General features: G+C 44.3%; 1 protein-coding gene across 1 annotated transcript in view; it reads left to right on the forward strand.

Annotated features, from left to right (window-relative positions):
- The window catches only part of LOC139532493 (mediator of RNA polymerase II transcription subunit 13-like), a 111,480-nt gene that overhangs the window by 44,380 nt on the left and 44,068 nt on the right, over positions 1–23,032 (forward strand). The window contains exon 4 of the mRNA XM_071330158.1: positions 15,773–15,918. Within this exon, the coding sequence (XP_071186259.1) occupies positions 15,773–15,918 (146 nt within the window). The remainder of the gene's footprint in view (positions 1–15,772; positions 15,919–23,032) is intronic.

Below are 23,032 nucleotides of genomic sequence, written 5' to 3' on the forward strand. Positions count from 1 at the left end.
CTCTGTAGCTCTCTCCCTCCCTCTCTTTCTCCAGCTCTCTCCCTCTCTCTCTCTGTAGCTCTCTCCCGCCCTCTCTTTCTCCAGCTCTCTCCCTCTCTCTCTCTGTAGCTCTCTCCCTCCCTCTCTTTCTCCAGCTCTCTCCCTCCCTCTCTCCAGCTCTCTCCCTCTCTCTCTCTCTGTAGATCTCTCTCTTTCTCCAGCTCTCTCACTCCCTCTCTCTATCTGTAGCTCTCTCGCTCCCTCTTTATTTAGCTCTCTCATTGAGAGCTCTAATCTGACATATCTTTATTTGTGGCAGAAAGTAATATGGCTTGGCTGTGTGTGTGAATGTGTGGGTCTGTAGAGATGGTTTAGTGTGCTGCTTATGGTTATGTTCATGACTGAGGTGCATGTGTCTATTCTGTAGATGCCAATTGCTATGTCTGTGTGTACTGTGCATGTGCGGGTATTGTGCCAGCCATGCACACGTCTGTTTGTGTGCGCGTGTGTGCCAGTATGGGGCGGCAGGTAGCCTAGTGGTTAGAACAATTTGTAAGTCGCTCTGGATAAGAGCGTCTGCTAAATGACTTAAATGTAAATGTAACATTGGGCCAGTAACCGAAAGTTTGCTGGATCGAATCCCTGAGCTGACAAGGTAAAAACAAGGCAGTTAACCCACTGTTCCCTGGTAGGTCGTCATTGTAAATAAGAATTTGTTCTTAACTGACTTGCCTAGTAAAATAAAAACTCTTCCCTGGCAGGCAGACTGTGCTGCTGTGTGCAGTGGTCAGGTGGTCTGACAGTAGTTGGAGATGACATCACTCTGGAAGCACCTCCTTAGCTCTGCTCCCCCCTACACACACACACACACACACACACACACACACACACACACACACACACACACACACACACACACACACACACACACACACACACACACACACACACTCTGTGTTTCTTCTTGACTGAGCTGGGGGATCCTGCCCTCCCCTTCTCCCCATATCTCTCTCCATCCTTCTCCCTCTCTCTGGTAATGTTAGCAACTCTTGTCATTAGAGCTTGTGCATTGGGCAGCACTGTGCCAGGCAGAATCTCCCAGAGCGAGCTAGTAAGTGTGTGTGTGTCAGACTGTGTGTGTGACTGTCTTCCCCTGTGGGATAATACAGTTCATCGTATCTTTGATTATGAGATGTGTGTCAGACAAGATGATTAGAGGTGTGTGTTGAGCCCCAGCCCATGCTAGAGCCATTTGTTGTCAGGAAGTGTGCAGCAGCTAAACGGAAGCCCTGTTTTTATTGCACTGCTGGCCAAGCCCAACAAACATCTGAGGAATGTGGCATCCCTCTCTCTCTCTCTCTCTCTCTCTCTCTCTCTCTCTCTCTCTCTCTCTCTCTCTCTCTCTGTCCTCTGTCCTCTGTCCTCTGTCCTCTGACTTCCATTTCATTTTCTGTTTACCCTCAAGTTTGATTGTGGGCGATAAATCTATATGTACAGTGCTCTAAGAAAGTATTCACACCCTTTTACCCCCCCCCCCCCACACACACACACATTTTGTTGTGTTATAGCCTGAATTTAAAATGTATTAAATTGCGATTTTTGTCACTGGCCTACCACAATACCCCATAATGTCAAAGTGGAATTATGTTTTTTGAAATGTTTACAAATTAATAAAAAATGAAAAGCTGAAATGTCTTTAGTCAATAAGTATTCAACCCCTTTGTTAATGCAAGTCTAAATAAGATCAGGAGTAAAAATGTGCTTAACAAGTCACATAGTAAGTTGCACGGACTCATTCTGTGTGCAATTATAGTGTTTATCATGATTTTTGAAGACTACCTCATCTCTGTACCCTACACATACAATTATTTGTAAGATCCCTTAGTCGAGCAGTGAATTTCAAACACAGATTCAACCACAAAGACCAGGGAGGTTTTCCTGCCAAAGGCCTGTGGTGATCCTCTGGGCTGGTATATTTATGTGGTGGTGATGATGATATGATGCATATTCTTCCACAAAGTGGAAGCAGTGATAACGGTCAGCCTGATAATATCAATACCACCAGGTCTTTCCCTTTTTCTCTCTCCTCCCCTGGCTCTGCCTCCAGGCTGCCCTTTGCCACCTCATTTCGATGGCATGCCTGTGCCAAACAACACAAGGTAAATTCACCACCTGGTCTTTAAAGTGCACCATGGCTGGTGTCCAAAACCACAAAGGATCATCTTATTGTCTCCTGTCTTCCTGAGCTAAAGGCCAATCAGGATTTGCATCAAAGAGAGAGGAAGAGTAGCAGGAAGAGAGCAACTCTGTTTGGGTGTGTTTACTGAAAGGGGGCTTATGTAAATGTTTTAATGAGATGACATTAGACTGCATGCTCTCTCAGTACAGGGCAGTGTTCCAACAGCAGCCTAGTAGAGTATCCTCTCCCTGTTTCCTTGCCTTTATGATAAGTGTTTAGATCAGTGAAGTAGACAAGGAAGTAAAGCCGTCCAAGAATATTGGAACATTATTCAAATCTGTACTTCAATGGCTGCCCACTCTACACCCCCTAAATACCTTCACACAGCCCAACCCCACCCTGCCTGCCGCAGTTCAGACACACCTGATAGGTTTATCAGTCAGTGTGTGTAATGCTATGGGGCTATGGTGTGTGTTTGCGTGCATGGAGGACGCGGGGATGTTTGCAGAAGAATTGAGAGCTTACAGTTTGTTTGGAGCTGACAGCGTGTGTGCGCTGGTCGTGACAATCACAATGGGCCCATAGTGGCACGCCACACGGCCGAGGCAACAGTAGTCACGTCAGCCCAATGTGATCGTGCTGCACTTTTCAGCCAACTCGTATCACTGAGGCTCGCAACAAATCCCCTGCTCATTTGTGTGTGTGTGTGTGTGTGTGTGTGTGTGTGTGTGTGTGTGTGCACGTGCACGCACGCACGCGTCACATCGGTTAGTCATGTGTCTCTGTTGTATTTGTTGTTGTTTTTATAATTCCGGGCAAGGGGGCTACTAAGGGTTAAAAGCAAACACCAGTTTTTTACCTAGTGACATTTATTCGTTGCACAATGGAGAAAAACATCAGCTGATAAGAAATGCCTCGATAAGCACTTAAGAATTGGATCAATACTCACTGTTTAATGTACTCTCTCCGTGTGATGATATTTAAGACAGGAAACATTGATTACATATCCATCTGGGAACCTTCTCATTCTAAACTTCACATTTTTGTATTTAAAAAAAAATCTAAATCCATATAACCCTCTTTCAATGGTAGCTCACTGAATTGACCAGTGAGTTTTTCTGATAGAGGGTGAAAAGGATCATTGCCCAGACAGTCTGTGTTGATGTGATGTGGCTGCTGTTCTGCCTACTGGGCCACAGCTGGCAGCCATCCATCCCTTTAGCTCCCTCAGCCGGGCAACACATAACACACACACACACACACACATATATATATACAGTGGGGAGAACAAGTATTTGATACACTGCCGATTTTGCAGGTTTTCCTACTTACAAAGCATGTAGAGGTCTGTAATTTTTATCATAGGTACACTTCAACTGTGAGAGACGGAATCTAAAACAAAAATCCAGAAAATCACATTGTATGATTTTTAAGTAATTAATTTGCATTTTATTGCATGACATAAGTATTTGATCACCTACCAACCAGTAAGAATTCCGGCTCTCACAGACCTGTTAGTTTTTCTTTAAGAAGCCCTCCTGTTCTCCACTCATTACCTGTATTAACTGCACCTGTTTGAGCTCGTTACCTGTATAAAAGACACCTGTCCACACACTCAATCAAACAGACTCCAACCTCTCCACAATGGCCAAGACCAGAGAGCTGTGTAAGGACATCAGGGATAAATTGTAGACCTGTACAAGGCTGGGATGGGCTACAGGACAATAGCCAAGCAGCTTGGTGAGAAGGCAACAACTGTTGGCACAATTATTAGAAAATGGAAGAAGTTCAAGATGACGGTCAATCACCCTCGGTCTGGGGCTCCATGCAAGATCTCACCTCGTGGGGCATCAATGATCATGAGGAATGTGAGGGATCAGCCCAGAACTACACGGCAGGACCTGGTCAATGACCTGAAGAGAGCTGGGACCACAGTCTCAAAGAAAACCATTAGTAACACACTACGCCGTCATGGATTAAAATCCTGCAGCGCACGCAAGGTCCCCCTGCTCAAGCCAGCGCATGTCCAGGCCCGTCTGAAGTTTGCCAATGACCATCTGGATGATCCAGAGGAGGAATGGGAGAAGGTCATGTGGTCTGATGAGACAAAAATAGAGCTTTTTGCTCTAAACTCCACTCGCCGTGTTTGGAGGAATAGAAGGATGAGTACAACCCCAAGAACACCATCCCAACCGTGAAGCATGGAGGTGGAAACATCATTCTTTGGGGATGCTTTTCTGCAAAGGGGACAGGACGACTGCACCGTATTGAAGGGAGGATGGATGGGGCCATGTATCGCGAGATCTTGACCAACAACCTCCTTCCCTCAGTAAGAGCATTGAAGATGGGTCGTGGCTGGGTCTTCCAGCATGACAACGACCCGAAACACACAGCCAGGGCAACTAAGGAAGAAGTAAGTAAGAAGCATCTCAAGGTCCTGGAGTGGCCTAGCCAGTCTCCAGACCTGAACCCAATAGAAAATCTTTGGAGGGAGCCGAAAGTCCGTATTGCCCAGCGACAGCCCCGAAACCTGAAGGATCTGGAGAAGGTCTGTATGGAGGAGTGGGCCAAAATCCCTGCTGCAGTGTGTGCAAACCTGATCAAGAACTACAGGAAACGTATGATCTCTGTAATTGCAAACTAAGGTTTCTGTACCAAATATTCAGTTCTGCTTTTCTGATGTATCAAATACTTATGTCATGCAATAAAATGCAAATTAATTAATTAAAAATCATACAATGTGATTTTCTGGATTTTTGTTTTAGATTCCTTCTCTCACAGTTGAAGTGTACGTATGATAAAAATTACAGACCTCTACATGCTTTGTAAGTAGGAAAACCTGCAAAATTGTCAGTGTATCAAATACTTGTTCTCCCCACTGTATATACATACATACACACACACACGCACACACACACCACTAAAATGTTTTAAAACGGAAATAAACGTTCCTTATTGGATTTCACTCTGTGTCAAAGTGTTCTCTCCTACCAGCTTTATAGATCACACTCTTTCAGCACAGTCTGAGGCTGGCTCTGAGTGTGTGTGTAGAAGTCCACTGGTGTGGGTGATGAGAAGTGTGTGTTTTTGTGTCCTTGAAAGGGGGTGTGAGTAAATGAGGATTTTGTGGTTTCTCTATTTACTCCTGCGATGCTGCTCTCTGCAGACAGCCTGTGTGTTTAGTCTGCACAGCTCACACAGGCAAACAGTAGTACTGGTATTGTTTTGCATACTGAGAGGGATGACACCGACCCAAAGCACAGCAGCTATGCTCTCTCTCTCTCTCTCTCTCTCTCTCTCTGTCTCCCTCTGTCTCTGTGTCTCTCTCTCTCTGTCTCTCTGTCTCTGTGTGTGTCCCTCCTCTTAGACACCTCACCTGGTTGTCGAGACCTGCTCTCTCCCTCTTGTGGCTGCAGCGCCATGGTAACAGAAGGGGCGGAGCACATGCCTGATTTAGTCTCCAGACCCCCCCCCCCCCCCCCGCCCTCTGTGTCACACCCTCACAGGTGGTTGCCTGAGTTGTCACAGCCCTGAAGGCTTGCCCTGCATGTGTATATGTGTGTAGTGGTGCCTGGAGAAGCGGGTATACTCTAAATTTGCCCAACATTTCCCAAAACGCCCCACCCGGTGAAGAGAAGGTGCCCTGTGTGAAAAATTCTATTAGAAACAGTGACATGCAGTCTGAATGACCTAACATGATAAATCCCATATGGGTCTTTCACAGTCAGGCCAACCCAAGCTGTACTGTGCAAGTACGCTAATAGTAGGCCTACTATTGAAACACATAAATTAGTTAAGAATTCACAGGTTTCCGCTCTGTCACACCTTTTTCATAAAAGAACAACAACATTGGAAGTTCTAAGTCCACAACAATGTTTTAAGCACATCAGGAGACCACTTTTGAGGTCTTGGAGAATATATTTTTTGTGTAGTTACCCTTTAATTCAAGTTCCCTAGCACTGTTGTTGGGTTAGGGTGTTTTTGTAGCACATGAGATGGAGTTTGCAAAACACATGGCCACTGGATTGATGCAAATAATCATACAGTATCATTCTATCAGGGAGGCATAGGCTACTTTGTAGCTAGTTAACATTTAATTGAGAAGGTTTTTGGGAAAGTCTTCCCATGTACCAGAAGACGGTTAGGCATATCATCAGCATCGCTATATTTTTCCTGTTCGTTAATTGTTTGAAACCTGGACGTTTTACTATATATGATGAGGTATGTCTTACCTTCAAAATCCCACCATAGAAACATGGAGGCAATTATTTTATAAAGACTTCCTCATATGCATTCTCCTGTTCTATTGGTTCTTTCATTGTCTAGCATTATCATATTAGCAACCCATAATAGTTGTTGCATCTTTAGATCTCTCCTCTTTCTAAGTTTCTAATGGATATTTCCATCTCTGTCCATGAAACCGCTCACATGTGCAGTGCGGAATGTAGAACAGTGTTTTCCTGCTAATGTCATTAAGTCTATTGCCGTGTGCACATTGCTGCCCTAAAAATGTAAAGAAATAATAGTTTATCGGCATTTTAAGCTAAACATTCTGATCTGATCCATCAGCTTCATTAACCCTTTAGAACCCATAGCGGCCGTCGATAGCCTTTCTTTAAATTACTATAGCGGTCGCGAACGGCCTTGTTTTTCTAACAATAATATCTGTGTTTTTTAAAACATCATTACTCAAAATGACGCCGCCTAAGTGGACAGGACTTTTCACTGTGAAAGAGGCTGTATTGTATCTATGTTGGTTGGTGTTACGGATTTGGACACATCCATGCAATTTGAAAAGCTGATGATGATGTCGAGGTGAGTGAAATTAAGTAAACAGTAGATATATGTTTGGTGTTGTTGATGTTTGATGCTGTGAAACTTGGGGATTAGCTCTCAGAATAGCAAGTCATGTCATGGTAACTTCGTTGGTACAGGCGAGCACATTAGCAGTGGAGCTCGAATGATTGCTCTCTGTCTCATGGAAATAGTTGCAGTGTTTATCTATATAGTCAGCTAACTACTTGGTTGTTTTGTCTTGTTTCTACCTATGTAATTCATATGGAAACATCCCAAGCTGCTTGCTAGTCTGTCGGGCAAGAAATGTTGAGTGTAGCAGCAAATTAAGGCGGTGCTCACAAAGTGTCAACCTCAACTGTCACTTTCACTAGCTATCCATACAGACAACCAGCTAACTAGCCACCGAAATGAAGGCTAGAGTAATTTGTTTTTATCTGATGGGTTTAGGTTATGGTTTGTCATGTTTGCTAGGTGCAGATAGTCATAGGCTATACATTGCCTCGTTTTCCTATTATTTAACAGCTTAGCTGCCGTGTTAAGGTGGTAGATGACCGCACAGTGGAGGTCATATGATGAGTTGGATATCTGTTTACATAGCTAGCTAACACGTTGCTTGTTTTGTTCTGTTTCTACCGATGCAATTCATTTGGAAACTGTACCAGCTTCGTAACTAATCATCTAACATTGGCGAACTCTGCAGTTAGTCTGTCAGGAAAGAGAGAGAGAGAGATATGTAACTGTATCACACAATTTATCATGGAATCCTCTTATTAGGAAGAGAGAGACAGTGTGTGAGAGAGAGAGAGATTATGTTCCTGACCACAATTGTATCCTATTTGTTGTTCCTCTGTTCCTCTAGGTCAGTGAAAGTGAGGGAAGTGATGTGGAGAGTCAGGGCTCAGCGGCAAAAGGCAGGGAGGAATAGGAGTTAGAAATGATTGGAGGGATAGAGATGGAGTGGAGATAGAGGAGAGTGGAGGGAGAGAGGAAGAGGAGAGTGGAGAAGAGGGCGAGTGGAGGGAGCTTAGAGGAGGAGGGAGAGTATGAAGCAGAGAGAGGAGGAAGAGGGAGAACACACCTGAGTGTGTCTGCCCCAAGTCCCACCATTCACCATGTACCACACAGCCTGGGCCTAAAGTGACAGTGGCAGGGGGTTTGGAGTTGTTTTTAAAAGTGGTAGGAATTTACAGTATATCTGTTCCAGAGCTTGTAATGGATTACAACAAGAAAATGGGCGGGGTTGACCATCTTGACCAACTGAGGAGCTATTACAATGTTGCACGCAGCGGCAAAAAATGGTGGAAGTATGGGTTTTGGGGGATGCTCAACATTGCCATCATAAATGCTACATTGTCTGGGGGACTCTGCAAAGGCCCATTCTCAGAAGCCGCAGGCGCTGTTCCCAGAAGGCTTTCAAAATGCAGCTTGTGCATTCACTTTGTGATATGGCTACAGTGGCAGGAAGAGGGGAGACAATAGCGTGGCACCAGGGCGTGTGGACCAAGTTGTAACTCAGGTGAAGTTTGAAGGGCGCAAGAGAGGGTGTGTGGTGTGCATCCGGAGTGGACGCAGGGCAAAGAGTGGGAGATGTGTAGAAACCTCCTTTGGGTGCTCTACTTGTTCTGTACCACTTTGCAGGATGGGGCCGTGCTTCCAGAAGTTCCATGACATGTTGTAGGCTAAATGCAAACACTTAAGCGACAGTGTGACGTACAGTATGAATTTGACCTACAAATCTTTTATTGTCTCTGAACAGTTGTTGTTTTGTATCTTCTTTATCTGTGTCTTGTTGCATTCAATAAATTGTTGTCGAAGTAGGTTACTATTTCCACATTTTGTGTCAGGCCTGGTCTGTACAAAATCTTATTAGAGAGGTTACTGTAATAGGTCTGGTTGTAGCTGGTGCAGAGGAGTCAGGCGCAGAACAACAGAGATGAGTAATGCACGTAAATTTACTCAAGACTTTCAAATCCAAGTCGATAATACCGAGCCCACAATACGGACCATAAATACAACAAACAAACACGCACAAAAGCCATGGGGAAAACAGAGGGTTAAATAATGAACATGTAATTGGGGAATTGAAACCAGGTGTGTAAAACAAAGACAAAACAAATGGAAAATGAAAAGTCGATCGGCACTGGCTAGAAGGCCAGTGACGTCGACCGCCGAACGCCGCCCGAACAAGGAGAGGGACCGACTTCGGCGGAAGTCGTGACACTTACCTACATTTTGAAACAGTCTCTGAATAATTGTTTGCATTTTTACATTGTTACAGAAGTAAGAATCGTTGTCAATCAAATAGCCTACTTTGTGTGGGTTTTGAAATACTTTCTGAATATTGTCCTCAGGTTACATTTTGGATAATTGTATTTATTTATATGTAAAATAAATAAAATATATTATACTTGGTACATTTTGAGTGAGTAATTTTGTCAAATTTACTATAATTTAAATACTGTAGTTTTTTTGATAGTGTGTATTTACACAATTGAAGACAATATGAGTGTTATTCCTATTGACATGAATGTGGTGTCATATTAAAGAAGAGGTTGTGCTCTTTAAAACTAAGCTAACATGTGATTGTCATTTGTTCTGTTTGTTTGAAATGTGTGACAAAATTTGCTTTATCTTGAAATGTTTCAGTAATTTACAGCATCATTCTATAATTCTATTAGGGTCTAAAGTGTTAATTGATACGGCGTATACCTTCACTACACTACTTTGGTATTCATATTGGGGAATAAGAAGCGAGTATACGTAATTCCCACTGAAAAACAAGTGGCTATACAGTAGTGCAGAGTGATTGGTGCTTTTTGAGGTCAGTTAAATTTCGGGTTTAGATTTTTTATTTTTGTCATTAAATGCACAATGCATTATGTGGGTTAAATGCTGTAACAACACAGAAAAAAACAATTAATACAAGCCCAATGATAGTAGTGACTGCCATTACTTAAAATCACTTATTAACCATCATTTATTCACATTATTTTACTTTATTCAAATATTTCAGTTATTGTGTATATTACATTTGATGACTTATTTCATTCCAAGTCATTTCATCTCTATAGAGATGCTGCCTATGTTGTCTGACAAAATCACTATTTTAGTATGAAACAACTGTTCTATCCCTCTTAATCGCGCATTCGTCTGTCAGACGTAAAATAAACACATACCGGACAAGTAGGCATGCAATGGATTATGGTCATTGTAGTTAATTACCATGTTTTCTGCTATAAACTATGTGGAAAATTGTCCTGTTGGAAACTACAACTCCCTATTACGTTGCACAGTAACTTGATCACACTTGATCTGATTTATCACTACAGAAACTGTGCATTGAGCTCACACAAGAAAAAAACCAGACCATCAATTAGTTGTTAAATTTTTTGAAAATAACCGACTTGTCGGTTAATGCGCAACAGTAATATTCAGCGTATACCCTCCGCTACACCACTGTGAGTGAGTGTGTGTATGTGTGCGTGTGATATCTGCTCTCCTAGATAATAAAGGAGAGGTGTGAGGCCTCCTCACTCGCTGAATTGTTGGCTCCCTGCCCCACCTTGCCTCAACTGCCCAGACACACACACATCACAGGAGGCCCGAGAGGATCAGCGCTCTACTTCTGGGCAGGCATGACACACCTTACTAACAGAGCCTGTTTCCCACTCACAGCCAATGGGTGGCAATATTTATTACTCCTGTATTACCTTACAGCTCTTTTATATTAGCTGACTCTGATCTAGCGGTCACTCTCCTGGCTGTCAGGGCTCTTTTATATTAGCCGACTCTGATCTAGCGGTCACTCTCCTGGCTGTCAGGGCTCTTTTATATTAGCCGACTGATCTAGCGGTCACTCTCCTGGCTGTCAGGGCTCTTTTATATTAGCTGACTCTGATCTAGCGGTCACTCTCCTGGCTGTCAGGGCTCTTTTATATTAGCCGACTCTGATCTAGCGATCACTCTCCTGGCTGTCAGGGCTCTTTTATATTAGCTGACTCTGATCTAGCGGTCACTCTCCTGGCTGTCAGGGCTCTTTTATATTAGCCGACTCTGATCTAGCGGTCACTCTCCTAGCTGTCAGGGCTCTTTTTATATTAGCTGACTGATCTAGCGGTCACTCTCCTGGCTGTCAGGGCTCTTTTATATTAGCTGACTGATCTAGCGGTCACTCTCCTGGCTGTCAGGGCTCTTTTATATTAGCTGACTGATCTAGCAGTCACTCTCCTGGCTGTCAGGGCTCTTTTATATTAGCTGACTGATCTAGCGGTCACTCTCCTGGCTGTCAGGGCTCTTTTATATTAGCCGACTGATCTAGCGGTCACTCTCCTGGCTGTCAGGGCTCTTTTATATTAGCTGACTGATCTAGCGGTCACTCTCCTGGCTGTCAGGGCTCTTTTATATTAGCTGACTGATCTAGCGGTCACTCTCCTGGCTGTCAGGGCTCTTTTATATTAGCTGACTGATCTAGCGGTCACTCTCCTGGCTGTCAGGGCTCTTTTATATTAGCCGACTCTGATCTAGCGGTCACTCTCCTGGCTGTCAGGGCTCTTTTATATTAGCCGACTGATCTAGCGGTCACTCTCCTGGCTGTCAGGGCTCTTTTATATTAGCTGACTGATCTAGCGGTCACTCTCCTGGCTGTCAGGGCTCTTTTATATTAGCAGACTCTGATCTAGCGGTCACTCTCCTGGCTGTCAGGGCTCTTTTATATTAGCTGACTGATCTAGCGGTCACTCTCCTGGCTGTCAGGGCTCTTTTATATTAGCAGACTCTGATCTAGCGGTCACTCTCCTGGCTGTCAGGGCTCTTTTATATTAGCTGACTGATCTAGCGGTCACTCTCCTGGCTGTCAGGGCTCTTTTATATTAGCTGACTGATCTAGCGGTCACTCTCCTGGCTGTCAGGGCTCTTTTATATTAGCAGACTCTGATCTAGCGGTCACTCTCCTGGCTGTCAGGGCTCTTTTATATTAGCTGACTGATCTAGCGGTCACTCTCCTGGCTGTCAGGGCTCTTTTATATTAGCTGACTGATCTAGCGGTTACTTTCCTGGCTGTCAGGGCTCTTTTATATTAGCTGACTCTGATCTAGCGGTCACTCTCCTGGCTGTCAGGGCTCTTTTATATTAGCCGACTCTGATCTAGCGGTCACTCTCCTGGCTGTCAGGGCTCTTTTATATTAGCTGACTCTGATCTAGCGGTCACCCTCCTGGCTGTCAGGGCTCTTTTATATTAGCTGACTCTGATCTAGCGGTCACTCTCCTGGCTGTCAGGGCTCTTTTATATTAGCCGACTCTGATCTAGCGGTCACTCTCCTGGCTGTCAGGGCTCTTTTATATTAGCCGACTGATCTAGCGGTCACTCTCCTGGCTGTCAGGGCTCTTTTATATTAGCTGACTGATCTAGCGGTCACTCTCCTGGCTGTCAGGGCTCTTTTATATTAGCAGACTCTGATCTAGCGGTCACTCTCCTGGCTGTCAGGGCTCTTTTATATTAGCAGACTCTGATCTAGCGGTCACTCTCCTGGCTGTCAGGGCTCTTTTATATTTGCTGACTGATCTAGCGGTCACTCTCCTGGCTGTCAGGGCTCTTTTATATTAGCTGACTCTGATCTAGCGGAGTTCTTCCTTTAGCTCTTTCTCTAAGGCACCTAGTCTCTCTCTATGGCATCCAGTCTTCTCTATGCCACCCAGTCTCTCTCTATGGCACCCAGTCTCACTCTATGGCACCCAGTCTCTCTCTATGGCATCCAGTCTCTCTCTATGGCATCCAGTCTCTCTCTATGGCACCCAGTCTTCTCTATGGCACCCAGTCTCTCTCTATGGCACCCAGGCTTCTCTCTATGGCATCCAGGCTTCTCTCTATGGCATCCAGTCTTCTCTCTATGGCATCCAGTCTTCTCTCTATGGCACCCAGTCCCTCTCTATGGCACCCAGTCACTCTCTATGGCACCCAATCTCTCTCTAGGGCACACAGTCACTTTCTATGGCACCCAATCTCTCTCTATGGCATCCAGTCTCTCTCTATAGCACCCAGTTTCTCTCTATGGCACCCAGTCTCTCTCTATGGCATCCAGTCTCTCTCTATGGTACCCAGTCTCTCTCTGTGGCACACAGTCTCTCTCTGTGGCACACAGTCTCTCTCTATGAAACACAGTCTCTCTCTATGCCACCCAGTCTCTCTCTATGCCACCCAGTCTCTCTCTATGGCACCCAGTCTCTCTCTATGGCACCCAGTCTCTCTCTATGGCACCCAGTCTCTCTCTATGGCACCCAGTCTTCTCTCTATGGCATCCAGTCTTCTCTGTATGGCATCCAGTCTTCTCTCTGTGTTCCCCAGTCTCTCTATGGCACCCAGTCTCTCTATGGCATCCAGTCTTCTCTCTATGGCACCCAGTCTTCTCTCTATGGCACCCAGTCTTCTCTCTATGGCACCCAGTCTTCTCTCTATGGCACCCAGTCTCTCTCTATGGCACCCAGTCTTTCTCTATGGCACCAAATCTTCTCTTTGGCACACAGTCTCTCTCTATGGCACACAGTCTCTCTCTATGGGGCAGTCTGTTGAAGATAGATCTCACTAGACATATTTTACTAATGTAAATCCACCCCTAGTCAGTCTGCCCTGGGGGCATGGAGAGACCCTCACACAGTGACCTTCTAGTCAGTCTGCCCTGGGGGCAGGGAGAGACCTTCCCACCGTGACCTTCTAGTCAATCAGGCCCCAGGGCAGGAAGAGACAGGCTGCTCTGTGGGAACCTAACAGCAGCTTAAATGTCTGAGCAGAGAGAAAAAGAGGAGGGATTCTGCTTCATAGACAGACAGTAGTGAGGAAATGTGTTTGTCTGTGCTGATGCTTTTACTACTGTGTCTGTAGTGATGGGTTTACCACTTTTACTACCTCTGAGCCTGGAGCCGTTCCTACAGACATTAAAGAGTAGAGCAGCTCTGTTAACATGCCCTAAACACAGGGAAAGACTTCTCTGATGCTACAGCCAACTAGCCTGGCGACTCAAACAAAATACTTCCACTGCTCTGTCGTTCACCACATGTTTTAGTCTGACACTGCCATCATTGAAGTCGTTTGTGGTGACAAGGGGCACGAGGGGTGTTGCACAAAACAATCGTCTCCAATCAATCAGTGTCAAAGCCAATGATGAATTTACTCACGTTCTGGTTCTGTCTCAACCCTTTGGTTTCTGGACCAATCAGATGGCCCCGAATGTGTTCACATTCAGTGAAGGGCCAGGTACTCAGATCCAGACTCATTGCGGAAAAGAAACTAACGTCCTTGGGCGTGGCCTAGTCATCAGCCATCAGGAATATGTTCAGCTCCTTTTGTTGCTATCCCACTCTTTTATTGATCTTATGAACAAAACAGTTCATACAAGGGGATAAGTTATGGTGACTATTTTCATTGGTAAATTTTTTCAATAAGTATCACAGCTGATATGATATGGCAACACCTCTCTTGGTATTGATTGATTTAATTGATTTGACCATAATTTTTTTTTTTTTATATTCAGTAGTTACATACATTTAGAAAACGATCAAGGATAATACAATCAAGTCACTGACTTATTTCTGTTGTATAGTCTATGCTTGTTAGTGCATGTCAGGTACACAAATACTCTCTGTAGTGTAAATGTTTATATACAGCCGAGGTATTATCCTCTCGTAGGAGACATGCTGTCTCCTCTCTCCGCCAGCCTCGTGCCACTTAGTTCCTCAGACCCTCTCATGATCATCATATATTATTAGTCTGATCCCCTCACTTCTTTCTCTCCTTTTTTCTTTCTCCTTCTTTTTTTTAATCCTCTGCAGCAGCAACTCTGCCAGGGAGAGAGGGACTGAGAGAGAGAGAGCGGTAGAGAGAGGGAGAGATATTTGCTTAACCAAATCCTCTAAAGAGGCACCCCCTTCTTTGATCCTCTCCCAAATTTACTGGTCCGCTTTCATTTGGTCATCTGTCAGTTGGCTGTGCTGCGTAGGATGAGAGGAAGCAGACACAGAGAAACAGAGACAATAGTCCATGTCTTACTCCTCTCTCTCGCGCGCTATTTTTCCCTGTAACTTTTTCATCTGGCTTACTCCCTCTCGCTTTCTTTCCCTACTCCCTCTATCTCTGTCACTTCCTCTCAATCCAGTTGAAGCCATGCTGGCACTGGCAGGTTTCTTTTTCAACGTCAGAGATTTGGATGGCATGTCTGTAACTCTGTATGTGTAGGTTAGTGTTCTCAAGAGCACCTCTTTGATGGCATGCCAGAGTGAGCCAGGGTTCGCCCTCTTTGTTGGTCACTTGGAGTGCCAACAACAAATCCAAACTCAACACACAAGCATACACACACACTACGGTACAGACAGCATTCTTCTGTAGTATGAGAATAATACTGTAAAGTGATTAAGTTCTATGTTCCACTGGTGAAACGACTTGATTTGTTTTGTGATGATGTCATGTTATGTCTCCATTAAATCAGTGACGTCATTTCCCTTACCCCTCCTCCTATTGTATTCCAGCCAGGAGAACGGTCATGTTAGAGCTTTCCATGGCTCAAAGATGTCATTGTAATCTCCCACAAAAGAGAGAGCTCCTTTTTAATCTTCCTCCTCTTCATTCTCTCTCTCCGCTCCTCCACCCCTCCATTAGCAGGGAAATTGAGTGTTTTGCCCTTTCTCGCTCTCTCTCTCTTCTCGTCCTCCCTCTCCTCCTGCTCTGTTGTGTCATCCATTCAACAGTTCACACACATCCGCTCCTAGAATGGTCCATCCGAGTTAAAATGACACACTCTGTTCTCTCTCTGTCTTTCTCTCCCTCCACAGTGAACACCTGTCGTGCTCGTTTCCCTTCTTCCTCCACGGGGAGAGTAACGTGTGCACCAGCGTGGAGATCAACCAGCACCAGCCTGTCTACCACCTGAGTGACGAGCACCTCACCCTGGCCCAGCAGGCCTCCAGCCCCTTCCAAGGTGGGTGGAGTGTACACACATGTGGACACACACACACATGCAGATGCACACAGGCGCACGCATGCAGACACACACACACACACACACGTTTTTTTTTACTTTCCTTGTGGGGACCAAACAGTTGATTCCCATTCAAAATCCTATTTTCCATAACCCTAACCTTAACACCAAACCCCTAATCCTAACTCCTAAACCTAACCCCTAACCCTAATAGTGTTGCACGGGATACCGAAACATTGATACTTTTTGATACTAGAACATGAAAAACGGTTTGGTACTAGAATTTGGGTTACTTTCGGTACTTCTGTCAAATGTGTCTCACGGAACAACCCTGTCTATCAGCACAGCCAACCCCTCATTGCTAGCCTGCACTGGGAGTCTGGGCTGCATCTTGTTAGCTCCCCACTCATGATGCACAGAAGTTAACACACTTGAATAATGCAACACGGCATGTAGAAAGGATGAAACTGTTCATTACTGTTCGCAAAACACTGTCCATATAGGCTAGAACACTTTACAATGCGATACCAGTAACGTCCAGCTTTGTAGGCTAACTTTCCTTGCTAGCTGACAGCTAAAGCTAACATCAATTAGTACTTTGTTTGTGAAAATATGCAAACCATAACGCAAAACATGCTAATTTCAAAGCTGATTGCCACCAAAAACTTTAATAATTAACTTATTCGGTCATCGTGTCACGCCCTGACCGTAGAGAGCGTTTTTTGTCTCTATTTTGGTTTGGTCAGGGTGTGATTTGAGTGGACAGTCTATGTTCTATGTTCTATGTTCTATGATTTTCTATTTCTATGTGTTTGGCAGGGTGTGGTTCTCAATCAGAGGCAGCTGTCTATCGTTGTCTCTGATTGAGAACCATACTTAGGTTGCCTTTTCCCACCTGTATTTGTGGGTAGTTGTCCTTGTTTAGTTGCCTGTGAGCAATACGTTGGCTTCACGTTTCGTTTTGTTGTTTTGTGAGTTTGTTAAGTGTTCTTCGTTTAATAAATAGAAGAATGGATTTTAATCACGCTGCGCCTTGGTCCACTCCTTTAAACGGCCGTGACACATCGTGAATAACATCATTTCTGGTTAAAGAGACAAAGCACATTTTTATAAAAGAAGCTACTTCTATGCAAATGTTGTTGATCATTACAATAAGTCCCACATGGAAGGGAAACAGATTGTTTGTCATCTGTAACCCCATAAAATAAGCCAGAACAAGCAATGCATACACACACTCCTATTGAATATGCATTCACCTGTATTGTGGATAGGCCTAGGTTACATCTTGATTTACCCAGTTTACTACTGAAATAAATGATTACCATTATGTAGTTAGATTGGTAAAAACAAAGTCAAATTGATTGTATGATTTTATGATTGATTCATTAATCCGTAGATGGCTGTCTCAAAAAAATTGTAATGTAAATGTAATGATATTGAACTCAAAAGATGCCCAATGATTGAACAGAGCAGTAGCTGAGTTTATCTGTCTGGGTCAAGTGGCATTCAGTGACTTTGGCTAATATGCCTTCTTTATTTGCCGTGGTATCGTTTTGGTATCGAGTATCGTGATGGTGTCGAGTATTGTGATGCTAAACCGTGTATCGGCATCAAAGTCAAAATTCTGTTATCATGACAACACTAAACCCTCATTCTTACCCTAACCCTAATTGTAACCCTTGTTCTGGCAAAATGTCCCCAATTATTACTATCCTTGTGAGGACTTCTGGTCTCCACAAGGATAATAAAACCAAAACACACACACACACACACACACACACACACACACACACACACACACACACACACACACACACACACACACACACACACACACACACACACACACACACACACACACACACACACACACACACACACTGCTCTGTTCTCTGCTCTGTGTCGTGTATCTAATAGAAGACAAGGGTAATCCTCAGGTATTAAGAACAGGCTCCTCCTCTCTTCTCCTCTCCTCCTCTCCGCCTCGCTTCATCAAACAGCCTGACAGTAATGATGTGCCACCAGCAGCCCTCACACAACTCTCTCTGTCCCTCCGCCCTCTTTCCCCTTCTTCTGGCTTTTCCCTGTCCTTTTCCTACTCCTCCTCACATACCCTTCCCCAATACCTCCACCTCTCCCCTGCCACCACCACCTCCCATTCTACTTCTCTTCTTGTTCTCCCTCTCCCTCCACCTTCCTCAACCTCTTCTCCCTCCCTCCTTCCCTTCTTCTAGCCCTCAGAGGGCTGTCCCCACTAGCTGAGCTCTGCTGCTATAGACATCTGTACAATTAGCGGGGCCCAACGGCAGCAGCAAAGAAGCAGCAAAGACGGCGCCAGGCAGCGTGTATAACACAGACACACAGAGAAGTGGGAGAGACTACACCGCAACAAAAGAGATCCCAACAAAAGAAAGAGAGCGGGAGAGGCTCCCTCACTACAGAGGAGAAGGAGGGGGAGGGAAGCTTGAAGAAGCGATCATTACACCAGGCACAAGGGCTTTGCCTTAGGTTAGGGAACAAAATGCCACCTCCGCTCTTCTCTTCCTCTCAACTCCTCTCTCAGTTAGACTCTGAGTAATTCCTCAGCCCCCCCTGCATCCCCTCTCCACCCACCTAATAATGGTGATCACTTTGTCCATTCTCTGATCTGACTGGAGCACAGCGGCAGCGCGGCACAGGGAAAACTAGTTGTGCAGAGCCTGTGGTTTAGCGGTAGGCCTAACGCTCCCAGCCAATCACATATACTCAACTCCCCGCCGCAGACCAGGTTTAATCCCCGTATCCACCCTTCCTACTGTTTTCCCACTTGCCTGTCTCCCCTTCTGTTTCCAGCTGTCTGAATAAAGTGTATAAATGAAATATTCAAATTTTAAACCCCTTATATTAAAGCCTGCTGGTCTATATAATCAATAGCAGGGTATTGAATGTAATTCCAGTAATGGTAGAGAGGGATTGTTTTTTTGCATGGCATGTCGATAGATAGATAGATCTACACAGCACAGCATAGCACTACACTGTGTGACTCTCTCACTCTCTCTTTAGTCACTAGTGGGGTTGCAAAGGGTTGGCAACTTTCTGGGAATTTCCGGGATTTTTCCGGTAAATTTCAATGGAAAGTTAAGCCCGGGAATTTGGGGAATTTTGCTTAAATTCATTAAAAAAAGTTAGCTTATAACAGTGAACCTTTTTTTGTGGGATACACATAAGGCAATTCTAGGTCTTGTGGCATATTTTGGTTAAACTATCCCCAATTCAAAGGAATTGCAACCCTCTGCATGCACAGCGCATTCTTCCATCACATGTATAGCTGATTCTCAAGATCTTGCACACTAATGAGATGCTATTGAGCCTACACTACTACACTGTCTGAGCCAAGGACTACATGTTTTCTGGTAAGTTTTGATTACAATACTTGGTGGGGTGAATATATTTTATATGACATACATGATTTTTTGTTAACTAGTAAATAGTAGCCTACAGCAAAGTGTTTAATTAATTTCAAACTTTTTAATTTCTGCTAGTTAGTTTTTGCTACCATGTGGGTTTTTAGCTTGCTTGAGCCTGCTAACTGAGGAGTGTTAATTCACCTGTTTCCGTACATGTTTCATTTTAAAACATGTATCTTACAAAGCAGTTGTTTAATCTAACTGCTTAAATATTTTCTGTACATGGAATTGTATTATTTATTTATTTATTACAATTTTGTTTCTAATCTTTACAGGAAAATGCCACGGGCACTATCTGATGTGTGTAGACATTTCACTGCAGCTAATGTAGAAGGAAAAGGTGTGTACATTTGCAAATACTGTTCCAAATCATATGTGAAGAATGCAACAAAGATGTAGAATCATCTGGCCAAGTGCATAAAGTTCCCTCAGCGCTCACTACAAGCAACCTCTGACAAAAGTCCCTCTACTTCTATTTGAGGTGAAAATGATGAATCAGACACCTTATCGATAGCACCAGCTCATGGTACTCCTGGAATCAGAAGGTTTTTTGACTCAATGGAGGAACGTAGTCAGATAAATGCTGTTGAATGTCTTGCTCGAGTTGTGTATGCAGCTGGTTCACCTCTGATGCTCACAGGCAATGTGTATTGGAAGAGATTTCTGAATGTTCTTTGCCCAGCTGACACCCCTCCAACCAGACATGCTTTATCTACTCATTTGCTGGATGCAAAGTTCAACAGAGTTCAAGTGAAGGTCAAGCAAATCATAGAGAAAGCAGACTGTATTGCAATCATCTCTGATGGGTGGTCGAATGTTCGTGGGAAAGGAATAATTAACTACATCATCTCCACCCCTCAACCAGTATTCTACAAGAGCACAGACACAAGGGACAACAGACACACCGGTCTCTACATTGCAGATGAGCTGAAGGCTCATGACCTTGGACCACAGAAGGTATTTGCACTGGTGACAGACAATGCTGCGAACATGAAGGCTGCTTGGTCTAAAGTGGAGTCCTACCCTCACATCACACCCATTGGCTGTGCTGCTCATGCCTTGAATCTGCTCCTCAAGAACATCATGGCACTGAAAACAATGGATACACTTTACAAGAGAGCCAAGGAAATGGTTAGGTACGTGAATGGTCATCAAGTTACAGCAGCAATCTACCTCACCAAGCAAAGTGAGAAGAATAAGAGCACCACATTGAAACTGCCAAGCAACACCCGTTAGGGTGTTCCTCCTGGAGAGGAAGGAGTCCCTTCAAGAAATGGCCATATCACAGTCTGCCGATATGGACAGCCCCATCAACAGGATCCTCCTGGATGATGTATTTTGGGAGAGAGTGGTAAGCAGCCTGAAACTCCTGAAACCTATAGCAGTAGCCATTGCACGGATTGAGGGAGACAATGCCATCCTGTCTGATGTTCAGACTCTGCTTGCAGATGTAAGAGAAGAAATCCGTACTGCCCTGCCCACTTCACTGTTGCTCCAAGCAGATGAAACTGCAGTTCTGGAATACATCAAAAAGCGTGAAGACTGCTGCCTGAAGCCCATACATGCCGCAGCATACATGTTGGACCCCAAGTATGCTGGCAAGAGCATCCTGGCTGGTGCAGAGATGAACAAGGTCTATGGTGTCATCACTACCTTGTCTCGCCACCTTGGCCTGGATGAGGGCAAGGTTCTTGGCAGTCTGGCGAAGTACACTACCAAGCATGGTCTTTGGGATGGAGATGCAATATGGCAGTCGTGCCAACATATCTCATCAGCCACCTGGTGGAAGGGACTTTGTGGATCTGAGGCTCTTTCCCCTGTTGCCTCCATCATCCTCCACATCCCACCAACATCAGCCGCCTCAGAGCGCAACTGGTCCTTGTTTGGGAACACACACACACCAAAGCACGCAACAGGCTGACCAATACAAGGGTTGACAAATTGGTGGCCATCCTGGCAAATTTGAGGCTTTTTGAGCCTGACAATGAGCCATCCTCAACAAGGTTGGAAAGTGACAGTGAAGATGAGGCCTCAGAGTCTGATGTTCAAGAGGTGGACATTGAGGAGGTCCAGGGAGAAGACATGGAAGCCTGAGAGGAAGACAACCAAAGCTTTAGTTTCCAGACTATAATTTTACAGATGTATATTGAAAACATTTTTGGGAGATGCGATGTATCATTAGGTATCATTCAATATTCCCTTTCTTTTGTTGTTCAGTGAAATCATCTCATGTGAAGAGTCAACTCATTTAATTAAAGTTCAATTCATAACAAATGTTTTATTTTTTTTCTATTGGAAGGATTAAATCATTTGCAATTATGTCTACTTATGATAAGGTAAAAGGTTTATGAATCTGTCTCCATATGATATGGTAAATATATCCAATACAAAAAACATCTACATTTAAATGGTATTAACTACATTTAAACATCTACATTTAAATGGTATTAACTACAAATACCTAGGTGTCTGGTTAGACTGTAAACTCTCCTTTCAGACTCACATTAAGCATCTCCAATCCGAAATGAAATCTAGAATCGGCTTCCTATTTCGCAACAAAGCCTCCTTCACCCACATACCCTCGTAAAACTGACTAGGCCCCAACACTCTACTCAGCAAACTGGATGTAGTCTATCACAGTGCCATCCGTTTTATCACCAAAGCCCTATATACTACCCACCATTGCGGCCTCTATGCCCTCGTTGGCTGGCCCTCACTACATATCCGTCGCCAAACCCACTTACTCCAGGTCATCTATGTCTTTGCTAGGTAACGCCCCGCCTTATTTCAGCTCACTGGTCACCATAGCAACACCTACCCATTGCACGCGCTCTAGCAGGTATATTGCACTGTTCATCCCCAAAGCCAACACCGCCTTTCCTTCCAGTTCTCTGCTGCCAATGACTGGAACGAATTGCAAAAATCTCTGAAGCTCAAGTCTTATATATCCCTCTCTAACTTTAAGGATCAGCTGTCAGAGCAGCTTACCGATCACTGTACCTGTACACAGCCAATCTGTAAATAGCACACCCGACTACCTCATCCCCATATTATTACTTACGCTCTTGCTCTTTTGCACCGGAGTATCTCTACTTGCACATCATCAGCTGCACATGTATCACTCCTGTATTAATGCTAAGTTGTAATTATGTTTCGCCTCTAGGGCCTATTTATTGCCTTACCTCCCTACTCTTCTACATTTGCACACACTGTACATAGATCTTTCTGTTTTTCTTTTCGTCCATAAGGTGTATTTTTATCCGTTTTTTAAAATCGGATTTAACTGCTTGCATCAGTTACCTGATGTGGAATTTTGTTCCATGTAGTCATGGCTCTATGTAGTACTGTGCGCCTCCCATAGTCTATTCTTGACTTGGGGATTGTGAAGAGACCTTTAGTGGCATGTCTTCTGGGTTATGCATGGCTGTGTGCTAGTAGTTAAAACAGACATCTTGGTACATTCAGCATGTCAATACTTATTATAAAAACAAGTAGTGATGAAGTCAATCTTTCCTCCACTTTGAGCCATGAGAGATTTACATGTATATTATTTATGTTATCTCTCTGTGTACATTTAAGGGCCAACCATGCTGCCCTGATATGAGCCAATTGCAATTTTCAGAGGTCTCTCTTTGTGGCACCTGACCACACGACTGAACAGTAGTACA

This window comes from Salvelinus alpinus, chromosome 1 (assembly GCF_045679555.1).
Source record: "Salvelinus alpinus chromosome 1, SLU_Salpinus.1, whole genome shotgun sequence".
Classification (NCBI taxonomy): domain Eukaryota; kingdom Metazoa; phylum Chordata; class Actinopteri; order Salmoniformes; family Salmonidae; genus Salvelinus; species Salvelinus alpinus.